Below are 26,458 nucleotides of genomic sequence, written 5' to 3'. Positions count from 1 at the left end.
CCTTTGCTTCTCAAGAAGTCCAGGGCACGTGCACTACATAAAGAATCCTGAGGTCAGTTGACAGTTCAGTGGAGAAGGCTGACTGTTTTTCCATTGTGGTTAAAAAACCAAGCACTAAATCAAACTCTAAGAATGAAATTATTATCATTGCAGTCTCCTAATTAGTCATGTAGCTGAAAAGGTATGATGTACTCCATGTCATAGCCACAAGACAAAGTGAACAACACATCATATTCTCAGATGACTATCAGTCCAAAGATTGTACAATATTTTTGCTGCTGATGATTGTACAATTAACATGCTGTCCATGTTCACTTAACATCAGACAAAACATCACCAGCATGACATAATCACATGTCAAAGGTCGACATCTAACATTTCCTTAATATTAGTGACAGCACAGGCTATTAGGGAGGTACTGAAATATATCAGTTGTCAAACAATTACTCTCAGAAGGGGGAATGAAAATGTATACAGTTAATGTATTACATGGAAATTATCATTGAACTTCAATTCTGCCACGTGATCAAAACCACCAATAGCTAGTGGAAGTTTTACAGTTCTCTGAACAACAAACAAAATGTTCCCAGCAGTTTGGGTCACATACAGACCTTCATTACGGTTTCCATTTCAATGCGCTTACTAGCTGTTCCCCCAAATTCTTCTTCGGTGCTGAAATTGTCTGTTCTTTTTTTTTTTTTTTCCCAGCTTCCATTTCTTATTCTTGTTCTGGGACTAATGCAGCAACAAGTTTCATGGGATATCCAAGTAAAAACATAGTTACCAAGATACTTCTGAAATGATGTGTGTGTGAAGAATACTTCTCTGCAAACTCAACTATCCTGCAAGACATTTTTTTTCAAAGTGAGGTTGGGCCCAGGAGACTGAGTGAACTCTAGAACAAAGCAAGTTCTGTTTGTTAGTTATGTCTGTTGTAACTGTTTTATTAAATATTTCCTTTTCCCAACATTTTGACGTATTAATCCAGCTAGAAAGGGCTCTTGGTCTTGGAACACACTCTCATGCTTTAGAAAAAACAGCATCTAAAATACAGCTTTGATGATGCTTTACCCAGAAAAAGGAATGTTTTGAAATAATCAGATGTTTCCCATCCAGGATCAGAAAATGGCAGAATTTTCTGTTTTTATGCTTCTTTATTCCAGCTGATCTAGAATGACAGATGGCAGCTAATGATTTTTTTCTCCCAGCAGAATCTCTAGCCCCAAACGCTTTACACCATTACATATCATTGTAACCTTTTCCAGTTATTCTTATGCAGTAAAATGCTGCATGCAGATACCATACCAAGACTTTTTCTATAAATCATTAAAGTAGCACTTTCATAATCTCAGAGGGAGGGTTATCTTCAGCATCTACCATTAATAATCACAATGTAGCACTGTTGCTACTGGGGAAAAAAAGTGCAACTATACACATTTTTTAGATATAAAAATGCCAGGTGGATGAAACAAGAGCTGGATTATTCTAGGTTTTGTGTACATCATCTATCTGCCACTATTTTATTTGTAGAAATACATTAAATTACTTAGGAAGCAAGAGAACAGTCAGACTCACAAACTTATGAATAAACTAGTGTCTAATTCACAAAAGCCATGTTGAAACTGCAGTAATCAGAGCCTTGACCGCAATGCACAATTTTGAAGATCTGTCTTTCTGTTTACCACATCTTTTCTAATAGCTGCCTATTAAACCAAGAATAGCCAGTAGTTGCCTATATTTGTTTAATGAGCTGACTCTTTTTTTGAAAGCTAGAAATCAATAATTCTAATGTAACATGTTTGTACAATGTCCAATATAAAATGAGTACAGCTATAACATGTCTCAAGTTGTTCCTTAATTCCAAAATTTTTCTGTCAGTATTACTTACATAATTATGAGAATACTAAGATAAGGTTCTATCCTTTCTCTCCCCTCCCTGCACAGCCTTTTTAAACATTTTAAAATGCAGCTTGTGTCTTGAAGACAATGAATTGGGCATCCAAATTTTAAAGACAATTACCTCTGGTTTATCTCCCCTTACGGTTCTTCACATCTTGGAGAGTCTACGCCTGGTGTGCACTACCCTGTTCCTGATGTAGCACACACGTACGACACTTCCACTTCAGCAGGAAGTGCCTGCTGAGCACATTCAGAAACTGGCAAGTTCACGTGTACAGTTAGGACCTCACTTTTAAGAGGAACTGTAGTCCTGCAGGTAAATATAGTAATTTGAACATAATCTTTACACAATTACAGAATGTACTGAGTTGGATGGGACCCTCGAGAATTATCGAGTCCCACACCCATCCCTCCATAGCGCCATCCCCAAGAGTCATATCATATGCCCGAGAGTAATGTCCAAATGTTTCCTGAACTCTGTCGGGCTTGGTGCTGTGACCACTTCCCTGGGGAACCTGTTCCAGCACCCAATCACCCTCTGGGAAGAACCTTTTCCTAATACCCCCTCTAAACCTCCCCTAACACAACTTCAGGCCATTCCCTCGGGTCCTGTCACTGGGCACCAGAGACGAGATCAGTGCCTGCCCCTCCTCTTCCCCTCACGAGGAAGTTGAAGACTGCAGTGAAATCTCCCCTCAAGTCTCCTCTTCTGCACGCTGAACAGACCAAATTACCTCAGTGGGCCTTCACACAGCTTCCCCTCAAGGCCCTTCACCATCTCTGATGCCCTTCTTTGGATGCTCTCTAAGAGCTTAGTATCTTTCTCATATTGTGGTGACCAAAACACACTATACTCAAGGTGAGGCCAACCTGGTGCAGAGCAGAGTGGTACAATCCCTTCCCTTGCCCAGCTGGTGATGATGTGCCCAGGCACAGTTGGTCCCCCTGGCTCCAGGGCACTGATGATTTATACTTCAACTTTCTGTCAACCAGGATCCCAGGACACTTTCCACAGCACTGCTTTCCAGCATCTCATTCCCCGGTCTGTCCATACCTCCAGGGCTGCCTATCCTATGTGCACAACCTTGCACTTGTCCATGTTGAACTTTATATGGCTGCTGGTTGCTCAGTCCTCTAGCTTGTCTTCTGGCTTTTCATTCAACAGCAACAAAAACCCCATCACTACTATTACAGAATTACATGACTCTGATACTGAAATCAAATGGAAGATGTAAAATAAATAAGATAGCCTTTAGCTCTAGAACAAGTTATGATATATTGTTAAAGGGAAAGCAGACTTTTAATAGCCTTTCACAATTCATTTTTGGGACTAACAAAATTTATACCACTAAACCTTTAGCACAAGGTTCAAATTCCACAACATATTTACATCTCGTGGACTCTGACCTTTGATAATTACTATAATTTTCTGTAAGATCGACTCTTGGCCCTACATGGTTAATTATGCCAAAATGTAGACCACTCATAGATTTGTCACAATTTTCCATTAAGAACTAAAAACAAATAATAACTTTAAATTGTCTTTTATTTTCTATTAATTTTTATACTAACAAGTATCCACTAGAAAACAACTATTACAACCTATTTAGAATCTTCCATTTAAAACTTATATAGCAAATTTAAAATTTCTTTTAGATACAAACAGAATACTGGAAGTGGCATTAAAAAATATGTTTTTCCTTCTGTTGAAGTAGAAGCATTTGAATAAGAAACTTGTAGCATAGGTCAGTTTAAAACCAGAGAAATGATATGAGAGTATTCTGTAAAATAAGTATACACATAAAGCTCCACTTTAAAAAGAAGTTAAGAAATTACAATTTTTTTAAACTGCAAGCCAGACATCCTGATTCACTCAAGACAAACTCCTGTCTCTCACCTTTAGTTTTTCAATAGAATACACAAATATCCATTCCCACAGTCCTTTATTCTGAGGGAAAAGGGGACACAGATCTATGAAGCACAGTCTTACAAAGTAGCACAAAGTCTCTGGAAGAACTGTCTCTAGTAATTAAACGCACAGCTTTCAGAAACTCCTAGCCCTACCATCTATGAGAATCTGGCATGGGAACTGCACTGAGCTAGGATGGCTGATTACTAGAGAAGACAGAAAAGCATCCAGAAAATATCCCTGCATAGCTTGAAGAATTAGTAAAATTTTAATCAGTTTTTTAGCAAGTCCTTGGATGTCATTATCGTATGATAAGCTGCTGCAACACGTTTTCTGTGGGTGTTGCCATCATTCTCCTTGCATTTCATATCTGAAATAAAACCACTCTTCTGCTTAGAGAGACTGAAATACTGGAAGCAGAGCAAGACATTTTCTGCCCTAGTTCAGCTCTACGCCTCAGGCAGCCCCTTTTGGACCACACAAGTGAGAGAAGTGCTAATGCCGAGCCCTGCGAGCCGCCTGCTCTCCCGCAGGCCTGGGCCCGGCTCCGCTCACGGTCTCTGGGGAGGCTCCGTGGCAGCGGCGAGGAGGCCTCGGCCAGGGCCGAGCCCTCTGGGGAGCCCTCGCCAGCCGCAGCCCGGGCGCCTTCGAGCTCCTGCCCGAGGCCACGGAGGCGTCCGGCCCTGGTGCGGCCCAGGCGGCCCCTGCGGTAGCCAGCCCTGCCTCCCGGCCTTGCCCAACGCCATCCCACGGGCCCAGCCCCATCCCGGCACGCGTGGCCCAGCTCCCACGGCAACACTTCATCTGGCAACAGGATGGTTACATAGAGTGACTAATTAATTTTTCTTAAAGAAAAACGTAACAGAAGTTCAAGCATATTTAACATTATTAAAACATTTTCTCTCAATAGAATACGCTCCACAACAGCTGAAGGGTTGTTTCACCCAAACATTGCTGAATACCAATAGATCATGTCTGCAGAGCAGCGTCTGCTAAATTATACTACATAAAACTGGACAATTTAATATGACATGTTGACAGTTCAAGGCGTTTCCAAAGCTAGAAAATGTCCTATTTTGTCTTTACAAAGGGCGTTGTTCTAACCCAGCACCCAGAATTTCAGTGAAAGTCCTGCTGCCCAAATGCGTGACCAACTTTTGCACTTGGTTACTAGTATTCAGTATGGTATTAGAATACAAAAACAAACCCATTCAGATGAGATTTGGTGAGTCATGACTACTGCTGCTTTAACAGAGATTAAAATATATGTTTATATACCATTGTACATAAGATACATTATTATGAATGCCTGTCTTTCTGAACAGTCTCTGTACAGCATACTTTCTGGTATAACAAACAAAGCACCAGCTCTCCCTGGTTGTTTCTGAACCATGAGATATGCAGTGACAATTAAGAGTTTGTAAGGCTATGTCAATTAGATCCAGTATTTTAACAGGCAGGCACATTTTCATTTATTTTGCCTTCATTTCTGCCACTTACTGTAAGATGTGCTCTGTAGTCTCAGTAGTGTTAACAATGGTTCTGTGTCTGGAACAGTGAATATATTCTCAAAATTATAATACAGGCAGATGTAATTTAAGAATTTATTTGAGCAAATACAGTAGCTTAGAAAGGGTCAGAAGTCACCCTTTATTCCAAGTTTTTTCACTTATTAATAAAAACAGACTTCCACTGTATTCTCTATTTTGTCTTCATAAAAGAAAATACTCTGGAATCAAAAGCTTGGTTTTTCACAAAGCCAAATGTGTTCTCAGACAAAAGGAGTGTGACTACTGATGTTTTCTGTTTCTATAGGTTTTGAAAGGAACAACATATCTAAGTTAGTCTGTATCCTTTGAGCCAGGTTCGATTCCTAGGACTGTTAGCAAATAAATAATCCAATATTGGTTACAGGATTTTCTTCCTCAAAGGAACTTGTTGGTATTTCCAACACACAATTAATCAGAGATTGTTACACACTAATGCAGAAAACAATGTCTCCATACATTTCATTATTAGGTGTAACAACAAAGAAATTATGATTTGAATGGTGATCTGAAAACTGTTTGAATATTTTGGATGTAAGAGGACTACGCTTAGAAAATTTCATGTTAGCTAGATATCTGTAAAAACTGATACACAGTGACTCCTAAACCTGTACACACACTGACTTGCAATGCTACTATGCCAGGCACAGTGCAATATGAGAAAAGGTTGTTTCTAGGAACCAACCTGTTTCTGCAGAAGCAGGTGTCAAGTTAGTGTCTAAAGCACAGAACTGGCTCAGATTCCTCCTCAATTTCTACAGAAAAACACACAACATGCTCATTGAATAAGACTAGGTTTATTATAACTAGTTTGAAGACTTTCCAGTTTGTGATGGGTAACCTAAAGCTAATTTGGAACTTGTTTTCTATTACTGGTGGTGTATCAATTTAGACCAAAACAACTGAAAAGTATAATCCTAGATGTAAATCCACAGACACAGTGGCATAAATAACAGTCCTGAATGCTTAGTCTAGACTGAAATGATTATAGGACTAAAGTCCATATACATGAATCGTTAGATATGTATCAGCTATATGTGGAATTAATGAAGATGTGATCACAAAAGATAAAATCCTCTGGGAACTTTTCTACAATGCTTCTTGTTGTTTAAAAGAAAGGATAGTCAGTGATAACCCAGCCCAAAATCTGCTTCATTATAGAAATGGGCCGTGGGCCTTCCCAGCATCTTAACAAGTGTTCAGGATCCAAAAGCTGGGCATTTAGCTAAATACAGATGCTGGATCAGAACCTCACTGTTTTCTAAGGGAGAGGAGATATTCTTACAGACTTTGCAGCAGCTCCAGAATACGACACACTCGTTATACATAAACGACATGAAAAGTGTATTCCAGCTGCTGGAGGGAGAGGGAGGAATTAAGGGGAGAATTGCAGCCCACTGTAGATGTGAACATTTAATGTGGATGTTTAACACATGAATATTTAACAGACTGACAAGTAACTTGTCTAGAAGAAACATCTCAAAGACAAATCAAAACCAGACCGATACAGAAGGCAAAATACGATTTGGGGGATTTGGGGAGATTTCTCAGAATAGGTATTAATCTTATCAACACTGAGAAAGTTTTTAAGAGAGTTGTGAAAAAATATGAGAAGATGGAAGCTGCATGACTAAGAAGCTGGTTTACTCTGATGAAAGATCAGAAAATTCCTTCCCAGTCTCAGAAGCAGAACAAGTCTCACCTCCTTATAAAAAGTTACAAAACCCGAGCACTTTACAGTCCTAGACTCAGCTTTATGCACTGCAGATGTACCTTAACATTTTGAGAATAACAGTAAGCAATTAGATCATAATGTATATAAGAACCTGCTGACTGGAAGTTCTGCTACTATTTTCTGAGCTAAAAATGCTTAATATTAGGCCTAGGTACCTAATAGTTAATCTCTGGTTTAATTTCCAACTCATTCCTAGAAGCTGATGTCTTATATTTGATAAATATTAACATTCACATTAATTATAACTGGAAATTAGTTTCTGCTCTTATATGTGACAAGGTTGTAATATCCTGTGAAAACTGTGAAATCCTAGGAAATGGAAGCAAAGTAAATTTTGAAAATTGAGCCTTTAGCATTACAGTTTTATTGCTGATTCAACTCCAGAGCTTTTTTCTTAGAGTTACTTGGCACTGCAAAGTACAGTCAAGAAATATCACGCTACTAATAAACAACCGATACATTGTTATTATTGCTGTTATTGTTGTTACATGTCTCCACTAAAACTGCATTTTTTGGTGTTACATATTAACGACCAAGTTATTTACACTTTTCTCTGCAACGTACGAAGCCAGTTGGTAGTACACAGATACCAAAGAGGTGGACTGAAAGCACATAAGCTTAACATTCAGCGATGAAGGTGCTGCTAACATACTTTGCTACATGGAATTTATAGCAGTAAGGTTTCTGTGGCTCGTAACGCTGCTACTGGTGCCACGAAGAATTCTACTCTGTCTTTCCCAACGGCATTCTAAGCAAATGCCCTCAGGACACACGTACTTGGAGCCAGTGCGGGTCACAGAACTCTCTTTATGGCCTTCAGATACTGTGCTTAAACTGTGACTGAGCCTACAGAAGGCATTACCACAGGACACCTAATCTCACCTCGAGACCTTGAAGGAATTGCACACCAATGTGCAATGTTTTCTGTTAGAAATGTTAGGGTGTGCAGTCTCAATTTGCCTTCTCCGGTGAGCCACTACAACATAGTATTCATTCTCTGATTGATGCAAACAAAAACGTATTGCAAAACTGAAGTGTCAGTTGTAGAGGGAAGATTTCACAGTGCATGCTTGTACCCTAACTTTTTCCTACGTTTTGTTAATCCACTTACCTCCTTAAAGAAGGGAAAGTGAGGAGAAAGATATTATATCTGTACTGTATTATGTATAAATGAGAAATACATGCATTTATTAACAGCACTCACTAAATATCCCAAATCTCTGGAGAAGCTGAAACACCCCAAACTATTTACTAGCAATTTTGCAACAACTGTATTTTACCTACTGTTTCTTTCCATGTGTGGTCTGGGAGTATACACATATATTTTATATTTTAATTGGAAGGACTTTCTTCATTGTGATTCTAAAATGCAAGATTTTAACACTCCAGGGTGACATGCGTCCACATGTTATTGCATAATAACACTTCCTGTCACCTTTAGTTAGCTAGCATGCTACATACTTCCTTTGCAGTTGAGCAGACTGTTCTGGTAAGAGAGCAATCCTTTCGTAATAGGGAGATCTTCGTGGAATTCTTCTGGCTAAAAAATAAGTAGAACATGTTCAAGGATTCATAAGTGCTATTTCCATTATCTGTGACCTCCAATGTTCCAGGTCCTGTAATATGTTTCCTTCTGTTCTGTCAATTCCTTCAACCCTCGTTTCCTAGTTCACATTCTTAAGTAATTCTCCATCCTGAATCCCAAATTATTCTCCCTTCTCTTCCTAACCACATTTTTATTACCATTCTGCTGCCATATATGAAATGAGATTGCTCCTGAATGATAGGTTTCCATTCTGTTCACCCTTAGAGATAAAAATGTTTTATACATTTTTAATGTTGGAGAGCTTATCCAAAATCAGTACATAAAGACCAATCAAATAAAGGGACTACTGCATACTAAATCTGCTTTCTATACCTTAGAATGCATTGCACTAATTAAATATCTCAGTGAGGAGTAGCATTTGTCTAGGCTCCTCTGAAATGGTGTCATTTACACTGCACCATCGCCTATTAAAACAAAATTAGCTCTTCATGTCCTCTAGAACATTTTGCCAGTCAAGAGCCGATCTGTTTGGAAGCCTGTCACAGGAAATAACTCTGAAGAGTGAAATCAACATTCCAACAATATTGTAAATTATGTAAGGTAACCAGAAACTAATTTGAAAAACAAGAGATGTTATGTAGAAACAACCCTGTGTTGACAGAGAGATTAATAAAAGGAAATGTGAAAAAAAGGACTGTTTATAAGAAGAAAAATATTCATTTTCATATACATTCCTTTTCTGGGTATAATTCAGCATTATGAATTTGGAAGCTGAGATTCTAAATCTTGCAAATCTTTTTTAACTTCTTTAATTAAAAAGACAAGTATCTTTACAGACTCCACAGGCAAGGGCCCAGGTTAAGTCTTTCCTGTAAGTCGAATGAGACTTGAACTAGTCTGAAATAGTGGTTCAGAAATTTCATCTTTCTCTACTGCTTCTAAATTGTATCTTCTCATTTGTTTTTTTATAAGGCAGATGGAGTTCTTAAAGAGCAACCTAAATTTGTGTGGCAATTACTACAGTAATTCCAAGAAAAGCTGCAAACATGTGCACTGAAAATAGCAAGAAATCTTGAATTTCGCTCATGTTTTAAGCAGCAGACCTTATGCTAGAGAAACTGATGCCAAAGATAAGTATCAGAAGTTTTTTGACTGCCCTTTTACTATTTTCTGGAAGGTTTCCTCTACTCTAGTAACTCAGACTCGCCTAAGGTGAAGAGACAGATCTCTAAACTGAAATAGGGGCATTAAAAAAATGTAAATAGGCAGACTTAAGGGATCCTGATACAAGCAGACCATACGGACAGTAATTTAAAAGTTGAGATCACTGTCAGTAAGCCAAGAGGAAAACAGGACTGGTTGACAGATACACTTGCCTGGTGGGAAAGGCTTGGTTTCCAATCTCACAGTACTGATTTTATGTTAAAGAGCTCTCAGAAAAAAAACAAAACAAAAAAACCCCAAAACAAACAAATGAACAAACCAAAGGGGGGGAACCAAAACAAAAAACCCAACAAAACCAACCAACTAAGGAAAAAAAAAAAAACCTCCAAAAAAACCAAAACCAAACTTATTCAGGACTTTCCTTGGCCTTTTAGCCAGAGCATCTCATACGAGAACTACTCTATTGAGATTTTTACAGCAGTAGAGCTCTTCTGAATGTTTGCCTATTCACACTCCCCAGTCACCTAAACAAGACTTATGTCATTGCTCAGAAAATATGTAGTCTGCAATGGCAGTGTTTTGGTTTTTTTATGTGCTGCTTCCAGGATGGCAGGATTGTGGGGTTTTTTTTGTTTGCTGCTGGTTTTCTGTTTGGTTGGGTATTAAATAGCAGTGATCAAATGTTTTAGAATGCTTATGTTTTCAGCTTTCCAGACTTCTTTCCCTGTCAATGCAACAACAGCAATATTTGTTCTTCAGCTTAAAAAACACAATACCAGATGTCCATCTAAACTGCGATTAATGGGGCTTGATTAATCATTAAGTGGAATAAAAAAATCTTCTGGAGGGAAAAAAAGGAAGGAATGAAAAAAATAGAGTGGAAAGCAAGTGGAAATGGAAACAATCGGGTAAGCAAGGGAAACAGGAACAAGATGATGCAGAAGGGTAAACTGAAGAACAAACTGTAGTGCAAGTGTAGGAGAGTTTAGAAGACTGATCAGATATCCAAGAACAGCAGCAAATTATCCATATGCCTTTCACTAAGGACAAGTCCACCACAAGTTGTATTTAGTAGGCAACCTAAAGGCATTAAGTTAAAATTGGACTTCGGTTATCCTGACAGCTGCAAAATGGAATAAAGTGTTCAAAAAATCAATTTCTGAATCAAAATTTTGAATCTGAAGCACTGGAATTTTGTAATTAACAGCAGTGTCAATGGAAGGAAGTTCAAATCCTAGCATGTTTTCAAGATACAATTCATATTATGACTTAAAAAGGGTTGTTTCTTGAATCTTAACCATCAGCAATAATTTCTTTTAATGCACCTAAACATTTTCTAACAATTACCTCCCATCCACTGAATCCATTGAAGTCAAACTATAACTGCAGTAAACTGTGCATAAATGAGAATTTGATAGTCACAATATGTTATTACTTGATTTTGATTTCTGGATAATACACTAATTAAATTATTCCTGAATGCTGACAACAAAGGCAGAACCCTAAAGATAATGAGCATGTAGTGGTAAAATGCAGAATGAGATAGCAGTACGTATACATCCTGAACGCTTTAGAAAATGCAATAAGGAATTTGACTGAAGGAAAATTACCTGAAACACAACCATGTATTTTCCTATTATTAATAGGCAAAGTGAAGGCTAAAAAATGATTTTCTTCTTAGAGTACCTTTTTGTGAGACATCTCAATCACTAAACCTAATCAAAGTTTCTATAAAAACTGAAAGGATTAATATAGATTAAATGGGACAAGTTGGGAATACTAGGACACAGAAGACTGTCTTTCTAGTCTCACATGCCAGAAGACTGCTCCAAATTATTATTCTATTCTAAGGACGGAAGCAAATGCTTTTCAATTCCAGGCTTTTTTAGACATACCAATAATTATCCTCAGTCTCTCTTCCTGCTTCACTACAGGCTAGGAAAAAAAGTTAAAATTTACTTGAGCTGTGATTACTGTCCTAATAGGAAAATTAAATCAGTTTGCCAGTGACTCTATAGTCTCACAAAACACTTTTAACTATGTGTTTGCTGATTATTTTATGCCAAGACATGGTTCCCCTTTCCCTCACTGTGATTTGGATACCGACCCTGCTAAGCCCTACTTTGCTCCGCAACTTGTGCTGGAACACTGAAGCAACTACGTGTCTTCACAGACCATATAAAAGCCATCATTCAGACTTAAGGAAAAAAAAAACAAACTATGGCAGTGGATTGGCCCCCCCACTCTTTAAATACTTCCCACCTACTAGTGAATTCAAGCAAAAAACTGTTCCACAGTGCACATTCCATCCTACTGGTATTCCCAGAATAGAAGTGTTTCAATTGTTTGGCACAGTGCATCACCAGGAATAAATACATCAAGCCAAACAGAGCTTGCATTAGGTATAAAGACCTATTATTTCTGGGATACTCTGTCATTTTGTCACAGTATCAGTACATTTACATTTACAATTGCTTTGAGTGCTACTGGGAAATGGTCCTGGAGCATGAACAACTTCTCACACATTCTGCAAGTCTCCCATCTTGAGCAACACACAAATCAACAAACAAGAGGCTTCCTTTACCAAATAAACATTTCGTCATCTTTTTCTAATGTGATAGTACATGGCAACATTCTTCTTAGTACTTCTAGAGGAAGGTTTTCTCATGGCCAAAAGATTTATTTTATTACATATTCAGCATGCTAATTCAGCAGAAGATTTGGAAAAGATTTGCAAACAACTTTCAACTTTATAGAAAATCTGCTGCAAAGTGCTTTCTACCTAGTTCTATGAAAATTGCAAAACAAATCAACAAAATCACCTCCAACAACTTGATCAATGTTTATCACTACTGAGGTTTTGCCAAAGAAAACGGGAGGTTTCCTATAGGTGTCCATCATGCATTACAGAGGATTCAAAGCTGGAAGTCAAGTACAAACTTCTCCTGAGAGAAGTCCTGTGTTCTAAACACAATTATATTTTGGCAATCTGCAATTACCTTTAAAAAAGTTCTGATGGTGAAATATGCTGCAAACGTAACACAGAAAAAAAGCTTTGGACTCTTTGCTTTTTGCTCATATTTATCTTTGATGTAGGTCAGATTTGTAGAATTGAAACCATTAGAGTGAGAATAGGAAGGAAAAATCAAAATTCCTCCAAATCAGAGGACAACAGTGAAGAAGTATGTGATAAACTAAAACTGTATTTTGTAACAAAAAGACAGGTGATTGACAGAATAGAGAGAGAAAAACAGACAATAATGAAAGACAAAGCAGATACTTCAGATGCCAGATGCACAGATGATGTCTAAATAGATGCCTGTAATGCCAACAGCTATAGTACAGGAACTTGACATCTGTACTAATAATTTGCATAAACTTTCTTTATCCTTGCAGGGATGCAACCTCACAATTATTTAGAAGCATCTACATTAGTAACATTAGCAGCATTTGGTTGAGGGATTATGTCAAATGGTCAGGAGGAAGCTGTGAGTAACCACAACGTAACCTACCACAGCTTTTGTAGTGCAGTCAAAGCAGCAGAGAAAGACAACCTAATATGTAGCTGTCATCAAATGTAAACATAGCCCACAAAAGTATAAGTACATAATTTAATCTTCTAATCAAATATTTAGCTTTCATCTATCTTTGAAAAAGAAAAGGTAAGGACATGGGTGAAGAGTAAACCAATCCCAGCTGTAACTTGAAATCATGTACAAGACCATAGCAAGGGAAAGCAGACACATATGGCTTTGCCCTTTATTACACTAATCATGACTGATATCAAAGTTAAAATGCTCTAACATCGGGAAAACATGTTTTAAGATAGTGCCCAGCTATCCCAAGGGTTTGCAAGTGCTCATCAGGTCTGCATGAGAGGATGAGCAGACAGGCCAAGACAGTGCAAGCGTGTTTGAATGGTCAAAAAGCACACAGCTATACAGATACAGTCCTAACCTTCCACAAGTGCTCCAGAAAGGCTCTTGGGGTCACACAATGAGAACAGAATCCACTTCCTCTTTCAGTTTCATTTATTATGCAGGCTACAAGCAGAATTTCACCAATAAACATGAGAATCTTTCCAAAGGCATAGCAGTCTGTGTTAAGGACCTCTGTCATTCAGTTGCCTTTGTTTGGTTGGTCAACTTATTATTTTAAAGGCAAAATCAATACAGGCAAATTCAATACTTTAAAGCTAATTCATGTAGGATGCCTTTTAAAGGTAATCTTTGGTACAGACATAAAACTATGATACTTTGCCTTAAAGTATAAGAGAAAATGGTTAGAGACAACATCGTTTAGTGCATGCCCATTAGGACTAGTCAAATCTAATGAACTTTAATTCCCACATTGAGTGCAATATTATCATTAACTGATCCCACTAACTCACTCAACAGCTTAAAACAAGTCAAAAAAACAGGTGACCAAAAATACACTAATTGACCATCCACATCCCCCAGGAGTCACTCTGTGAGGAAAAAAAGAAACCCTTCCCCACACTGTTCCTTTCCCATGCCATCCTTTCTTGCTATATTTTTCTTATACTTTTGAGTGACACAGAGCATAAATAAACAACATTTGTAGGTTTCCTCATATATCCTATTCTAGCAGTGGTTACAGTGTACACAGCAGGGAAGAGTCATGGAAAAAAGCTCTTGGCAGTTGGGGGGTTTATTTTTTTTCTGCTGGCAGAGCCACATTTCCAGGTGTATTATACAGTTTCATTGATAGTCACTGCCTCAGAATTCTAGTGTACTTGTTTATTTGTTTACAGATTCACTTGATTTGGGGTTACTTACACTTTGTAAAGAAACTTTCACTGATTTCTCTTCCTATTCTGCTTGTCAGTATCCCAAACCACTCATTCACTAGCTACAGATTTTTGATTCACTCAGCTGAAAGGAAAACCTTTCATTATAAAAGGATTAAAAGAAAAAGACACGTTTCCAGTAGCTGGACTCTCTTTATTATCTTCTTTACAATTCCAAAATAAGCTTCCAGACAGCTGCCAAGATGGTTGTTTTCCTTCTGACTAGAGACCAAAATGCTGGCTAACTTCAAGTTTGTGGACTGGTGTTACATGGCTCTTGCCACACCAGTCAGTCACTTGTGAAGAGCCTATCAGCATAAATTAGCAAGGATCTGCTCTGCATGAACTACATGACTAGTAATACAATATAATGTAACATTATGTTACTTGACAAATGAAATTATGTATTCCTAGTTATAATTCTGTTAGCAATATATATATATGCATATTATAGACATATTTACTTAAATACACACACACATATATATATGTATGAAAGAACTGTATTATCTCACAAATCCTACACAAACCTTTAAATTACTTATGGGGGTAAATATTATATGACTTCAAGCACACTGGTCACAGGGCACATAATTCCCCTGTTTACAGCATTTGCCTAGATGGTAGCACAGACACTGCATTGTACTGAAAGCAACAAAAAGGCGCATTCACAGATACAGCTTATTGCCTTTTGTCTGACAGCATAAAGCAACAGCATAGGAATTATTTATCATTCTGCCAGGAGGGGGTGGAATCTAAAAACAAAAACTGCATTTTGCTACACTTAGCTAGCAATCCGATCATATCCAAGAAATTATAACTCTTATAAAAGAATATCAACGATGAAAATACCAGTTAATTTTCATGCAATATCCACTACAAATAATCTTAGTTAATAAATACCAGAAGTATTATTCCACATATTCATTCATTTCAAAGTACATGGATTATAAAGGACACCAATTCAGCTACCAAATTTCACAGCACATCAGCTTGCACAAGTCTAGATGATCTGCATGCAGTACTTACTTTCTTCTGTATACAATCAGCTGTGCAGAAGAGATAATTATATGGTATCCCAGCCCACTCATGTTAGATCTCCTCTTTCTGGTGAAACATACTCCTAAAGCACAAATGGGTTCCCACCCGTATCACATCAGAAGTACACTCTGAATCATATATTTCAACAGATATCTACTGGTTAAAAGTAGGTACAAGCATGGGACTTCCTGCTGGAGAAGTAACCCACCAAACATCTTTTGGGAACCTTAATCAGTGGTCCTCTTTAGGGAGAGGATTGCTTTAGGCAAAACTTCCTTTTCTTGGCAGATGTCACAGGTCAATCAAAGGCACCGTTCCAGGTTTTAGTAAAACAGAAGACCTTTGACTTCACAGTACAGTCACTTGCTGCAGCTCCCTTCAGCACAATCTAGGAGGGAAAGGATGAGGCTGGAAAAATGCAAATATCCCTGAATTAGAAGGAACAGTCAGATGTATCCCATCTCTGCCCGTATAAAGTTGCCCATAATTTGTATAGGCTTGTGAACAGCACTGAATTTCTACATCAGCAGTAGACTTTGTGATTACCCCACAAGCGACAGAGATTCCCTCCTGGCTACTTTTATTTCTGGGTGCTTATAGCATCCCAGCTGCTGCAAAATGCCACAGCAGATGAATGTGAAAAGAAAAAACTCTTGATGCTTCATATGGATTGCAGCTCTATTATTTGGAATAGCAGGTATAAAGCTATTTATATCTATACCTGGAGAGAAGTGAATTCCAGAGACTGGAATTCCAGTATCACAGAAGCTTGGTACCAACAAATTTAGACTGAACAATGTGAAAAAAAAAAAAAAGAAAAAAGCAGAAACATTCTGCTTAAAGTTTAAGTTGCACGGGTCTTTTGTCCAAAATTATTCTCAGTCACTGTTGGGATCTGTTGCCTAAGAATACTTAGACATCAAAGACATCCACTTAACTCTAACTGTTGCCAGGCATTTATTTCCTGTCATCCTAGTAAAAATAAAACACAGGTTTATTATTAGCTTATTTCTTTCCCATTTTTTATTAGACTTGTCACCACTTTTCTACATCATCTTCATGGACTTTGAGTCCTGTGTATCACACCACCTCCCAAGTAAGTGCTCACAGAAAATGAAAGAACTTTGGAAAGAACTTTGAAAGGTTATTCTGTTAGTCTTCTTACAGGATTTCTTGGGTACTCCACTGTTTCCTCAACCTCTGACTGAAACACCTTCTTCAAAGCCCAAAATGAATCAGTACAAGTTCCACATATGGAAATCTAAATGTCCAGGCTCACTTATATGTTGTACAGTGCACAATCATCACATTTTCCTTACCTTCACTGTAGAAGAGTAAGGTTGTTAAAACATTTGGGTATTTACCTTCCCTGTATTAATCAAATCAGAGTATTATTCCATAAAACACACCTTGTTCCTAACCTCACAGTCAAGCTCTTACTTTATGTGCTTTAATAGTCCTAAGTTAACATAATTTACACTATCCTGCTAGATGCTTCTGTGTTATTTTATCAGAATATTAGACAGTAATGACACGCTGATTCCCTGACATAATACCCAGATGCTAAGGAATCACCTTCGCAGATTTTGTAAATCTGACTGGCTCTGAGCCAGATACTAGCAACAGGAAATACAAACACAGTTAAGCAACTGTGAATGTGACGTGCCTTTACACTTCAGGAGTGAATGCAGAGCAAACAGATTTTCTTCTTCCAAGTGAAGATCAGTTACTGAATTTACTAAATCACCTCCACATTTCTGTGTGTTTAATTGTAGTGTCATTTTATCTTCTGACCAGATGATTATAGCAAATTTATTTTATTTTTGCTTATTATGTAACAGTAATAACTAATTAGCCTGTGCAGAATTTATGACTCTAATACAAGATATAAGAGATATTTATGACTCTAATATAAGGATATAAGTGTAGAGAACTACAGGCCTGGTAGAACAGGAGAGACTTTGAGAAGCAGAGATGCAAGATTGTACAATAATATACTATACAAGCTTGGGATGGTAGTAGAGAGAATTTCCCCTCAACTATGTATTAGTATCCTGGTTGTTAAAAGATATAACCAAGTTTAATTAGTCAGCAAGAAGCCTAACTTTTTAAACTCTTTCTACATAATGTTCAGTGACAATTAATCATAACCCACTCAATAGCGTGTAACTATAACTATGCATGACAGTTCCATTAATCTCCTTACTTACAGATGTTCTGACTGTATTGTCCTTGCTCATGACTGAGCCAATACCTTACTACTAAGAATGGCTCATCTTAAGTCAATAAGCTAAAAGATGTACAACACTCAAGTGGTAAAAGAATAACAAATGCAGAACCTGGATGCTTTCAGATACGCTAGAATCTTAACTGGACTGGAATATGCAGTAATTAATTTGGCTCAAGAAATACAAAGAAGTGGTAGAGAACCAGATGAGGAAAAATTGTATTATTTAAATCCTACCAGTTTTATTGCCTATTCACTTACCCACCAAACCATCTCTAGTATGCAGTACTTTTCATATTTTCATAGAACCACCAAATGGTTTGGGTTGGAAGGGACCTTAAATCTCGTCTCATTCCAACCCTATGCCATGGGCATGGACACCTTCCACTAGAGCAGGTTACTCAGAGTCCCATTCAACCTGGCCTTAGACACTTCCAGGGATGGCACAGCCACAGCTGCTCTGGGCAACATGTTTCAGCACCTAATCACCCTTGAAAAAATTTCTTCCTTATGTCCAACCAAAATCCTCCTTCAGTTAAAAACCATTGCCCCATGTCCTGTCAACAGAAATCTTGGGGGAACAAAAAAAAAAAACCCAAAACAACAACAACAAAAACCAAACAAAACAAAACAAAAAAACCCCAAAAACACTTTCTCCATCTTTCTTTCAAACCCTCTTTACACATATCAAAAAGCTGAACAATCTCAAACTCTTTCAGCCTTTCCTCATAGCAGAGGTGTTCCATCCAGTCTGCTCTAAGATCCCTGTCTTTCTGGTGCTATGAATGCTGGAAACAGATGCAGTAACTTCACGTGGGGTCTCACTAGAGTGGAGTAGAGGGGCCGAATTACCTCCCTCAACCTGGTGCCTCACTTCTTTTCATGCAGCCCAGGACACAGCTGGCTTTCTGGGTTGCAGGTGCACATTGCCAGGCCATGAACAATTTCTCATCCACCAGTACCCCAAGTCCTTCTTCTGCAGCCCTGCTCTCAAACCATTCATCCCCCAACTTGTGCTGATAATGGGGATCCACCTGACCCAGGTGTAAGAGCTTGCACTTGGCCTTGCGTGACTTCATGCACCTTGCAGATCCTCAAGCCTGTCATGGCCTCCCTGAACGGCATCACTTCCTTTTAGTGTATCAAGTGAATCACTCACCTTGAAGAATTTGCCTTTGTTGTTTTAAATGCTGTGAGGAGTCCTTAAGTTTCCAAATAAAGAAGTTTAGGACATCTTTTCCTCTGAAAAATAACCAGTTGCTGGCAAAGACAACAAAGTCAAGAGAATAACTACTGCAGCAATCTAATTGAAAAGGAAAACCACATTACATATGCTCAATTTGAAAATGCTGCACCTTCCGCTTTGTAAGTCCTTAACATCATGGGATCTAACAAGGGAAAAAACCTTGCTCCCCAACCTAAGAGTAGAGTAATTGCTCAAGATTTCTGCAAATGTAGTAACACAACAAACATTACCACTATTAATATCCATATATGCAAATGAACTAAAAGGAAGTAAACACACTGATGAAACAGCTCAAATAGCAAAAATTCTACAATTCTTCAGAATGCTGCCTTCCCCCCTAAAGGTGAATAAAAAGATTCACCCTTTCTTACCCATGTAACATACTTTCAAAGTGAAGTTTAAAAGATTTCTGTATTATGACAGTAAAACACTTGGTATCGCTCTTCATGACTTAACCAGTGTTCTTGCTTCAGTAAGTGTACTTACTGAACTCTATTAGAAAGCTATTTTTCCCTTCCTGAATACTATGTTCCTGCTCTTCTTTCAGAATAATACTTCTGCTTTTTCTGTCATTAGTGCTGAATATCTCTGATCCTAGGCCTACACCCTGTCTCTCTGCAGTAACCTGCAAAACCATTTGAATTCCATAGGAGTAGAAAACGGTTCTCTCAGAAGTTAAACGATTTCAGACTTACCAATTTTTATTTTACTTTTAGCCTTGTGGCTTGTCTTCCCTCCCTAAAGGCCTTTTTTTTTTTCCATTTTCCTTTTGCGAAGGAAGCCAAGCCATGGATTTTCCTTTAGTCAGATCAAGGTTCAGACCATGGCAGTGAATTAAAAAACAGATTTTTCCAAGGTGTAAACATGTCACACAGCATGCCTGTGGTACCATGGCAAAGGCTGCTTCACCAAGCCACGTTTACCCTTTTGTGTAACTTGGCTCATTGCTCATCCTAGAGCAGCAGACCCGTCTTAAGGGTGTTTGCTCATTCTGCACATTTGTTTTGCCATGCAAATCTCGCGCACACTGGAAGAGGAAATCGGCTTTATAGCGACACCTTCAAACAGGCTAAGCAGCTTTGCAAACCCCGTGTCCCTCATCGCAAATACATTGCCTTTCAAGGAGCAATTAAAGCAGAGCCCAAACACCCAGATGAAGTTCTGTCCCCGGTGACCTTCCCGCGGCGCCGGTTAGCAGGACCAGCGGGAAGCTCCCGCTGCACGCGCCCCGAACGCCAGCAGTCCACAGGTACCACAGGTACCACAGGTACCACGGCACAGCGGGCTCCGGCCCCGCACACCGCTCCGGACAGCCCCCGGCCCTGCACACCGCTTCAGGCATCCCGCAGTCGCACGGTTCGGCTCGGCCTGCGCACCTGCCGCCCGGCCCCTTTCTGCCCCAGAACGCGGACAAAGCGGCCACAACGCACCTGCTCCCGCGGCGGGGGCGGCGGCGGAAGCTCCAGGTCTGCCCGCCCCCATCTCTGCGCCCGCCGCCTGTCCCCCTGAACCGATCGTCCTGCTTGCTCCAGGCCGGGCCAGGTGCTCCGGAGTCCTGGGGTCTACCTCCGACACGGGGGACCCTGCGACCACCGCGCTCCCGCATTCGCCAAGGGAAACAAACTCCGTCTGCCTCTGGCTGCTGCTGCCCGCCGGGCGGATCCGCGCTGTAAACAGGCCGGAGGGCAGTACAGGCGCCGGCCGCCCCCGCCCCAGCACCTGCGCTCGCCCCGCCGTGCCCCGCGCTCACCGTAGAGATGTGCGGAGGCTTCGCCCTTCCTCGCCATCGTCTCTCGGTGCCCTCCGCGCCAGCACTGCCGGGGCACAGCCAGGGGCCCGGCGCCTCCGCCCGCCGCTCAGCGCGTTCTTTGTTGCCGTGAAGGCATGAGAGGCGGCGGCGGCGGCCGGGCAGCCTCCCGCTCCGCTCTGCCTCGGCCGCCCGCAGCACCGCCCGCACCCCACGCCCACCCTCCCGTCCCGCCGGCTCCGCGGCGACGCCTGCGCCGACCCGCGGGGGCGGTGCCGGTGGCCGGGTCGCGAGGAGGGGGAGTGCAGGCGGAGCGGCCGCGCCACGGGCTGGCGAGGGGAGCCGGGACGGGTCGGGCGTCGCCAACTTCGCTTGGGCCCGGCGGCAACTTCGGCGTCCGGCGAGAGCGGGGCCGGACCCGGCGGGGCCGTACCTGGCTGGGCGGTTTCCATCTTCCCGCACCAAACGCCGCTGGCCGCGGCCGGGTGCGCTGCCCGTCTGTGCCCGTGCCCTGCGCAGAGCCCCGGAGGTGTTGCCGCTGGTGGGAAGCGGCCGGCCGGCCTCGAAGCCGCTCGCCGCCCGCCTGGGCCCCGCCGGGAAGCGCCTCCCTTGGCGGAGCTGTCCGTGCCGCCCGTGCTGAGCGTCGGGCCGGCCGGGCCGCCCTCGGGCAGCAGTCTCGGGCCCGGCAGCCGGCACGGGCTCCCGGGGCTGGAGGAGGGCGACGCGTTCTTACGTGCTCACCGACAGCCGTGCGTCTGTCTCCCGACGGGGGAAACTGTATTGGGTCTGCGTTGGGGCATTTTCATGATTGAGTCAAAAAACGCGCTCAGTACTGAGAAATACGCATTTCTGATCATGAACTTTCCGTCAGTTGACATCTTCCTCTGTGCGTTTTGTCTGAATAGGACAACGGCCACTTAGGAGCAACTAGTCTGACTGCTGAAATTCTTTTACAGCACAAAACATCACTACCGCAAAAGGCCACTGTACGTAGATGTCACGATGCTATTAGTCTGTTGTCACTCAGTCCAACACACAGAGTAAGAGAAAACATTCTGAAATGCCAGAAGTGCACCTGGCGGCTATTACTTATATTTTCAGACGTGAGCCTTACAGGAAAAGTTACTTTCCAAGGCTTGCAAATAAAGGTACCCTCTCAAAAATTTGCTCAAGACCTGAAAAGCCCATGGCTCGTTTATTTATGAGTAAATTAATGCCCATAGATCATGGTAGTTGTTGCTACGCTTGTATGGAAATGTAAACCAATCATCTGTGCCTTAGTGAAGGTACGTGCCTCTTACATACACGGTTAGTGCATCATCAGGTCTTGTAGAGGTAGCTGTCTTGGCTAGTTTCAAGAAAACTAAATCAGGCATCTGTACAGCCCTATCCATCCTCCTAGAGGTCTCAGTTCAGGCCAGTCACTCCAATAATTACTGAATTTCACATATGTAGTTTTGTCTGCTGGTTGTGGAAATACTGGGGGGAGTCAGTCACCCCGTTCCCTCCTCCCCCACAATATATTGAATTGTTAGAATTTATACTTTTAAATATTATATTTTCAAATGAGTACTTGCTTCCTCAGTCATCCCACTTCTTCAGAGTATTACCTGGGCAGAGGTGTATGATTCTGTGCACTGCTCATGGTCTACAAATTTAATGAGAGTTCCTTCTTAACCTCATCCCCCTATTCTCTAGGCCACTTACCTAACCTAGCTACCCAAGATGCCTATCTGTGTTCCAAGAAATGGACCTCAAGTAAATACCTGATGTGGAAAAGGGCTGACATATTTTGCTGTCTAAGAAGAAATGCTTATTTCATCCCAGTGATGTTAACCAGGAAAACAATTCAGACAATCTCACCTACAGAAGAGCTTCTTGTGTCAAAGACTGAGTCAAACATGAGAAAAGTGGCATAGGACAGCTTTGAAGAAGGAAGGAGGTGTATTAATGCCTTCTGGCTCATTCTGATAAGGCATGGCAACCTAAAGGTAGCAGGGCATGACCGGATTTGAGAGTCAGAGCTTAAGTAGCATGCTTGAGTTCCACAGCTCAGTGTTCTTCTGTTCCCCTTGTGCAGAAGAATGTATCTATATATAGCTGTATTGGTTTGGCATGGCCTCGTGGGTACCTGGCATTGGGCCAGTGTCAAACCACAATAACCAACCTTCAAGAATGAAGATTGGAATCTCAACAATAAAAAACATAGGTAATAGATGTAGTATAGCCTGTTGTACAAATAAATACATAAGATATATAAGTATCACATATGATATATCATATGTATAGTACAGAGCATATACAATGTCTATCTTTTATCTATACTATACAGTTTATAGACTATAGTATTTATATCCTCCAGGAGAAGTAACTTTTGACTTGGTTCTGACTACCAGAACCAAGGAATAACTTAAAAATACACTAAAATAGAAAACGTGCTAAAAATAATTCAAATGGTTAGAATAGTGTTAAAAACGACAAGACAGCTATTCAGATAGATAGAAGGCTATGTAAGGAGACCACTTTGAGACACAGCAGACCATCTTTGTATATTCATGTTTCTCCAAAGGGCTGAGAAAGGGCAGAAGCAAGTCACCAGGACTAGACAGAATGAAAAGGGCAGTAGCTACAAACAAGGAGGAATATTCCTAAATTCCTGTAACCTATCAAAATAGGGAATGGTTGTGTTCAAATGAGTAAATTATAAAGGATCACAAAATTGGGCATATTAAATGTGAAAGAACAGTAAGACAGGCCAAAAAAGAGTTTGACCATTAATGTGCAAGAAAGTATGGATGCTAAAAATATCTTTTTTCTAAAGGCCAAGTATGTAGAGTTAATAGGATATTTTCCTTAAGCCTCCTATGCACATATAAACTTGAAGGTAAGAAACATTTTCAAAATTTTTGTAAATACTTCCAATGAAAATCCATAAAACTGCAGACCTTGCCTCTGCATGTTGCAAATAGTGAAAACTGCAATAATGCAGACAGATTTGGAATATGTGATATATTGGGAAGTATAATTTTGTAAAGAGAAGTCAAGGCTCAGAGAGCTATTGAAGACTTCCCAAGGAGCCAGCAGACATGAGAACGAGGGAATACAGCTGATTTTCAAGATATTTGGATTTCTGAAAACATTCCACAAGGTTCCTAATGAAAAAAAGTTTTAAATAAAATTAGCCAGCACAGAGGGAAAAGTCCTTTTATGGCTAAAAATTGTTAAAGAGTATCAGAAGGGTCTGTCATTTCTTGCAGCTCCAAGACCCCTCCTGTCCTGCCCAGCCACTGGAGCCCATGCTGGTGCCTGGGGACGCAGGGTCCCTACCAAGGCAGAATGATGTGGCTGCTGCCGCCTTCCTGTTTGTGCTGCACAGTCTTGCACAGCACCTACACACAGTACTCACCCTCAGCTCCAACACAGGGCACAGGCAGCCGTGTCCTCTCCTCCTCCCAGCTGGCAGAGACAGAAGGTCCCTAGTGCAGGCACACAGAAGATTCCCTGGATGCCCAAGCACATGCACATTCACCCAGTACCCCAGCCCAGATCCCAGCCTCCTTGCCTGCCTCAGGAGTGCCTATTTCCAGGCTGGTTCAGCTTGATGCTTGCTGCAAACATATTGCACTTACACATCTTACAGGCACTCCACACTCACAGGTTGCCATGAATGACAGGATGGATCCCTGCCTGTCTGATGACCTGATGTCTTCTACTCATTGGCAAGTCCAGCTTAAAGTTTGCCAGGAAATGAGACACACACACCCACTCTGGGGAAGATAATGGCACCCTCAGCATCCAGCACCATGCACACAAACTGTGACATGTGGTCATGCTCCAACTACTGGTGCTGAACCCCTCACTCTCCTCACCCACACCAGTCCCTCCCAGTAGAAGACTGTCAGGACATTCACTGTTCCCACCTCAGCAGCTGGCAGCTAAGACCTCCAGCCACTCCAGCAGCAGATACTGAGACCTCTTCAACACCAACAGCACCAGTGGGCACCCACATTCCCAAATGTAACCTTGGTACAAAATCCACTCATGGAGGACCCTCAGTAGTTGCCACTTCATCCTTACAACACACATACACACATGGGATAGTGAGATAGGGCTCAGTCAGACAAGTGTACCTACTGCTCCTTTTAACATGACTGGTCCATTTAATGCTCCATTCTTTATTTTCTCCTCTGTTTCTCCAGATGCCCTTCCTCTGCACATTCCTTCATTAATTTGAATATTTCCACAGATCCATTTCCAACATTATGGACCCCCAGGTTTGCATCTTATCACGTGTAAAGCCCCAGTTTGCCTTCAGTTTATTGAGAGGCAGTTTGTTTCCTGTCTTTGTTATCTTCGGCTGTCCAAGTTTGTGTCTTCATATTTTGTTTATGACTTTCCACTTTTTCTTATCTCACTTGACAAGACCTTTAATCAGATAATCATACCGAAATAAACATTCTTCATCAGTTAGTATGACTGTCTGATTTGTGTCTCATCCCTGACTCCTTCACCACTTGTTAGTCAGGTCTCTGTCTCTTCATGTTCTTGGTTATGGCTTCCTCTGTTTCTGCACTGCAAAGGTTCATGACCAGATATCCTTAAAGAAGCATACATTTTTGTTCCACATAACCTTATGAAAAATACTTTTATTAAAATTTGAAAACTAATAAAAAATTTGTTAAATTGGTGGGGTCGCCCATGGAATCTCAAAAGCTTCTATGTTGGGACTCTTGTTCCAGATACTCAAAGATTTAAAACGGGAGAGGAATAGTGAAGTGGGAAAATTTGATGCCAATAGTAATGGGGGTGAAAGAATTTCACATAAATTCAGGGCAAAAAAAAAAACCAAAACACATGGACAAGGGGTGCAGAGAAATAATTATGTACAAAGATGAGCTTTGAATTGACTATTACATCCCACATCTTGTTGTCATAGATAATATATGAAAATTTTCACTTTGGTGTTCAGAGGTATTAAAAAAAGTGTAATAGAAAATCACACAAAAAGACCACAGAAGTTATACTCTTATATTTTTGTAAGAACATGAGCGACTCTATGATTCTAATTCTTTGACACAAAGCTAAGACATTGCAGGAAGTACTCAAATATGATTATTCAGCTCAGAAAAGAAATTGCTATGGAGATATCAACACACTTTTTTTATTAAATCTTTGATCCAAAGAGGATGACTGCCTCAAGGATGTTATATTTGAATGTGCCTGTTTGAATTCAAGTAGTAGGGACCAAAAATTAATTTAGCAGATGTCTGATTAAAAAGAAGCAACCTGAAGTGGTTCTTCATAGTGTAGTAAGTAAGCTGTGGTTCCCAACACATTCCAAAAGCAACCAGTCAAGGTAAGGGATGAGACATCTATGAAGCAGTATTAAACACAAAGGTATCACCTCCAGCTCAGGAAACCTGTAAATTGAAAAACTTCTGGAGTGTTGAAAAAAGAGATAAAAACAATCACTACGTTATTGGTAAATTATCTGTTCTGGAACCATTTCCTGACCATTCTTTGTTGCACTGCCATAAACTGGATACTAGGTCAAATGGATCCTTGGTCTGACCTAGTCCAAGCTTCG

At 40.5% G+C, this 26,458-nt stretch overlaps 1 protein-coding gene across 3 annotated transcripts in view; it reads right to left on the bottom strand.

Annotated features, from left to right (window-relative positions):
* The window catches only part of SLC44A5 (solute carrier family 44 member 5), a 63,508-nt gene extending 42,152 nt beyond the window's left edge, over window positions 1-21,356 (bottom strand). For 2 of the 3 annotated variants that reach the window (XM_014892555.2, XM_088169568.1), the window contains exon 1: window positions 20,875-21,077. In XM_014892555.2, coding sequence (XP_014748041.1) covers window positions 20,875-20,911 — 37 coding nt within the window. In that variant the 5' untranslated portion in view covers window positions 20,912-21,077. Of the gene's footprint in view, window positions 1-20,874; window positions 21,078-21,304 lie in introns of those variants that run through there. The other variant, XM_088169567.1, reaches the window with a different exon arrangement.
* Window positions 21,357-26,458: the final 5,102 nt, after the last annotated feature.

The sequence above is a fragment of the Sturnus vulgaris genome, chromosome 9, assembly GCF_052056855.1.
Source record: "Sturnus vulgaris isolate bStuVul1 chromosome 9, bStuVul1.hap1, whole genome shotgun sequence".
NCBI lineage: Eukaryota > Metazoa > Chordata > Aves > Passeriformes > Sturnidae > Sturnus > Sturnus vulgaris.
Note: the sequence above shows the minus strand (reverse complement) of the source record. Positions and strands in the feature narration are given on the sequence as shown.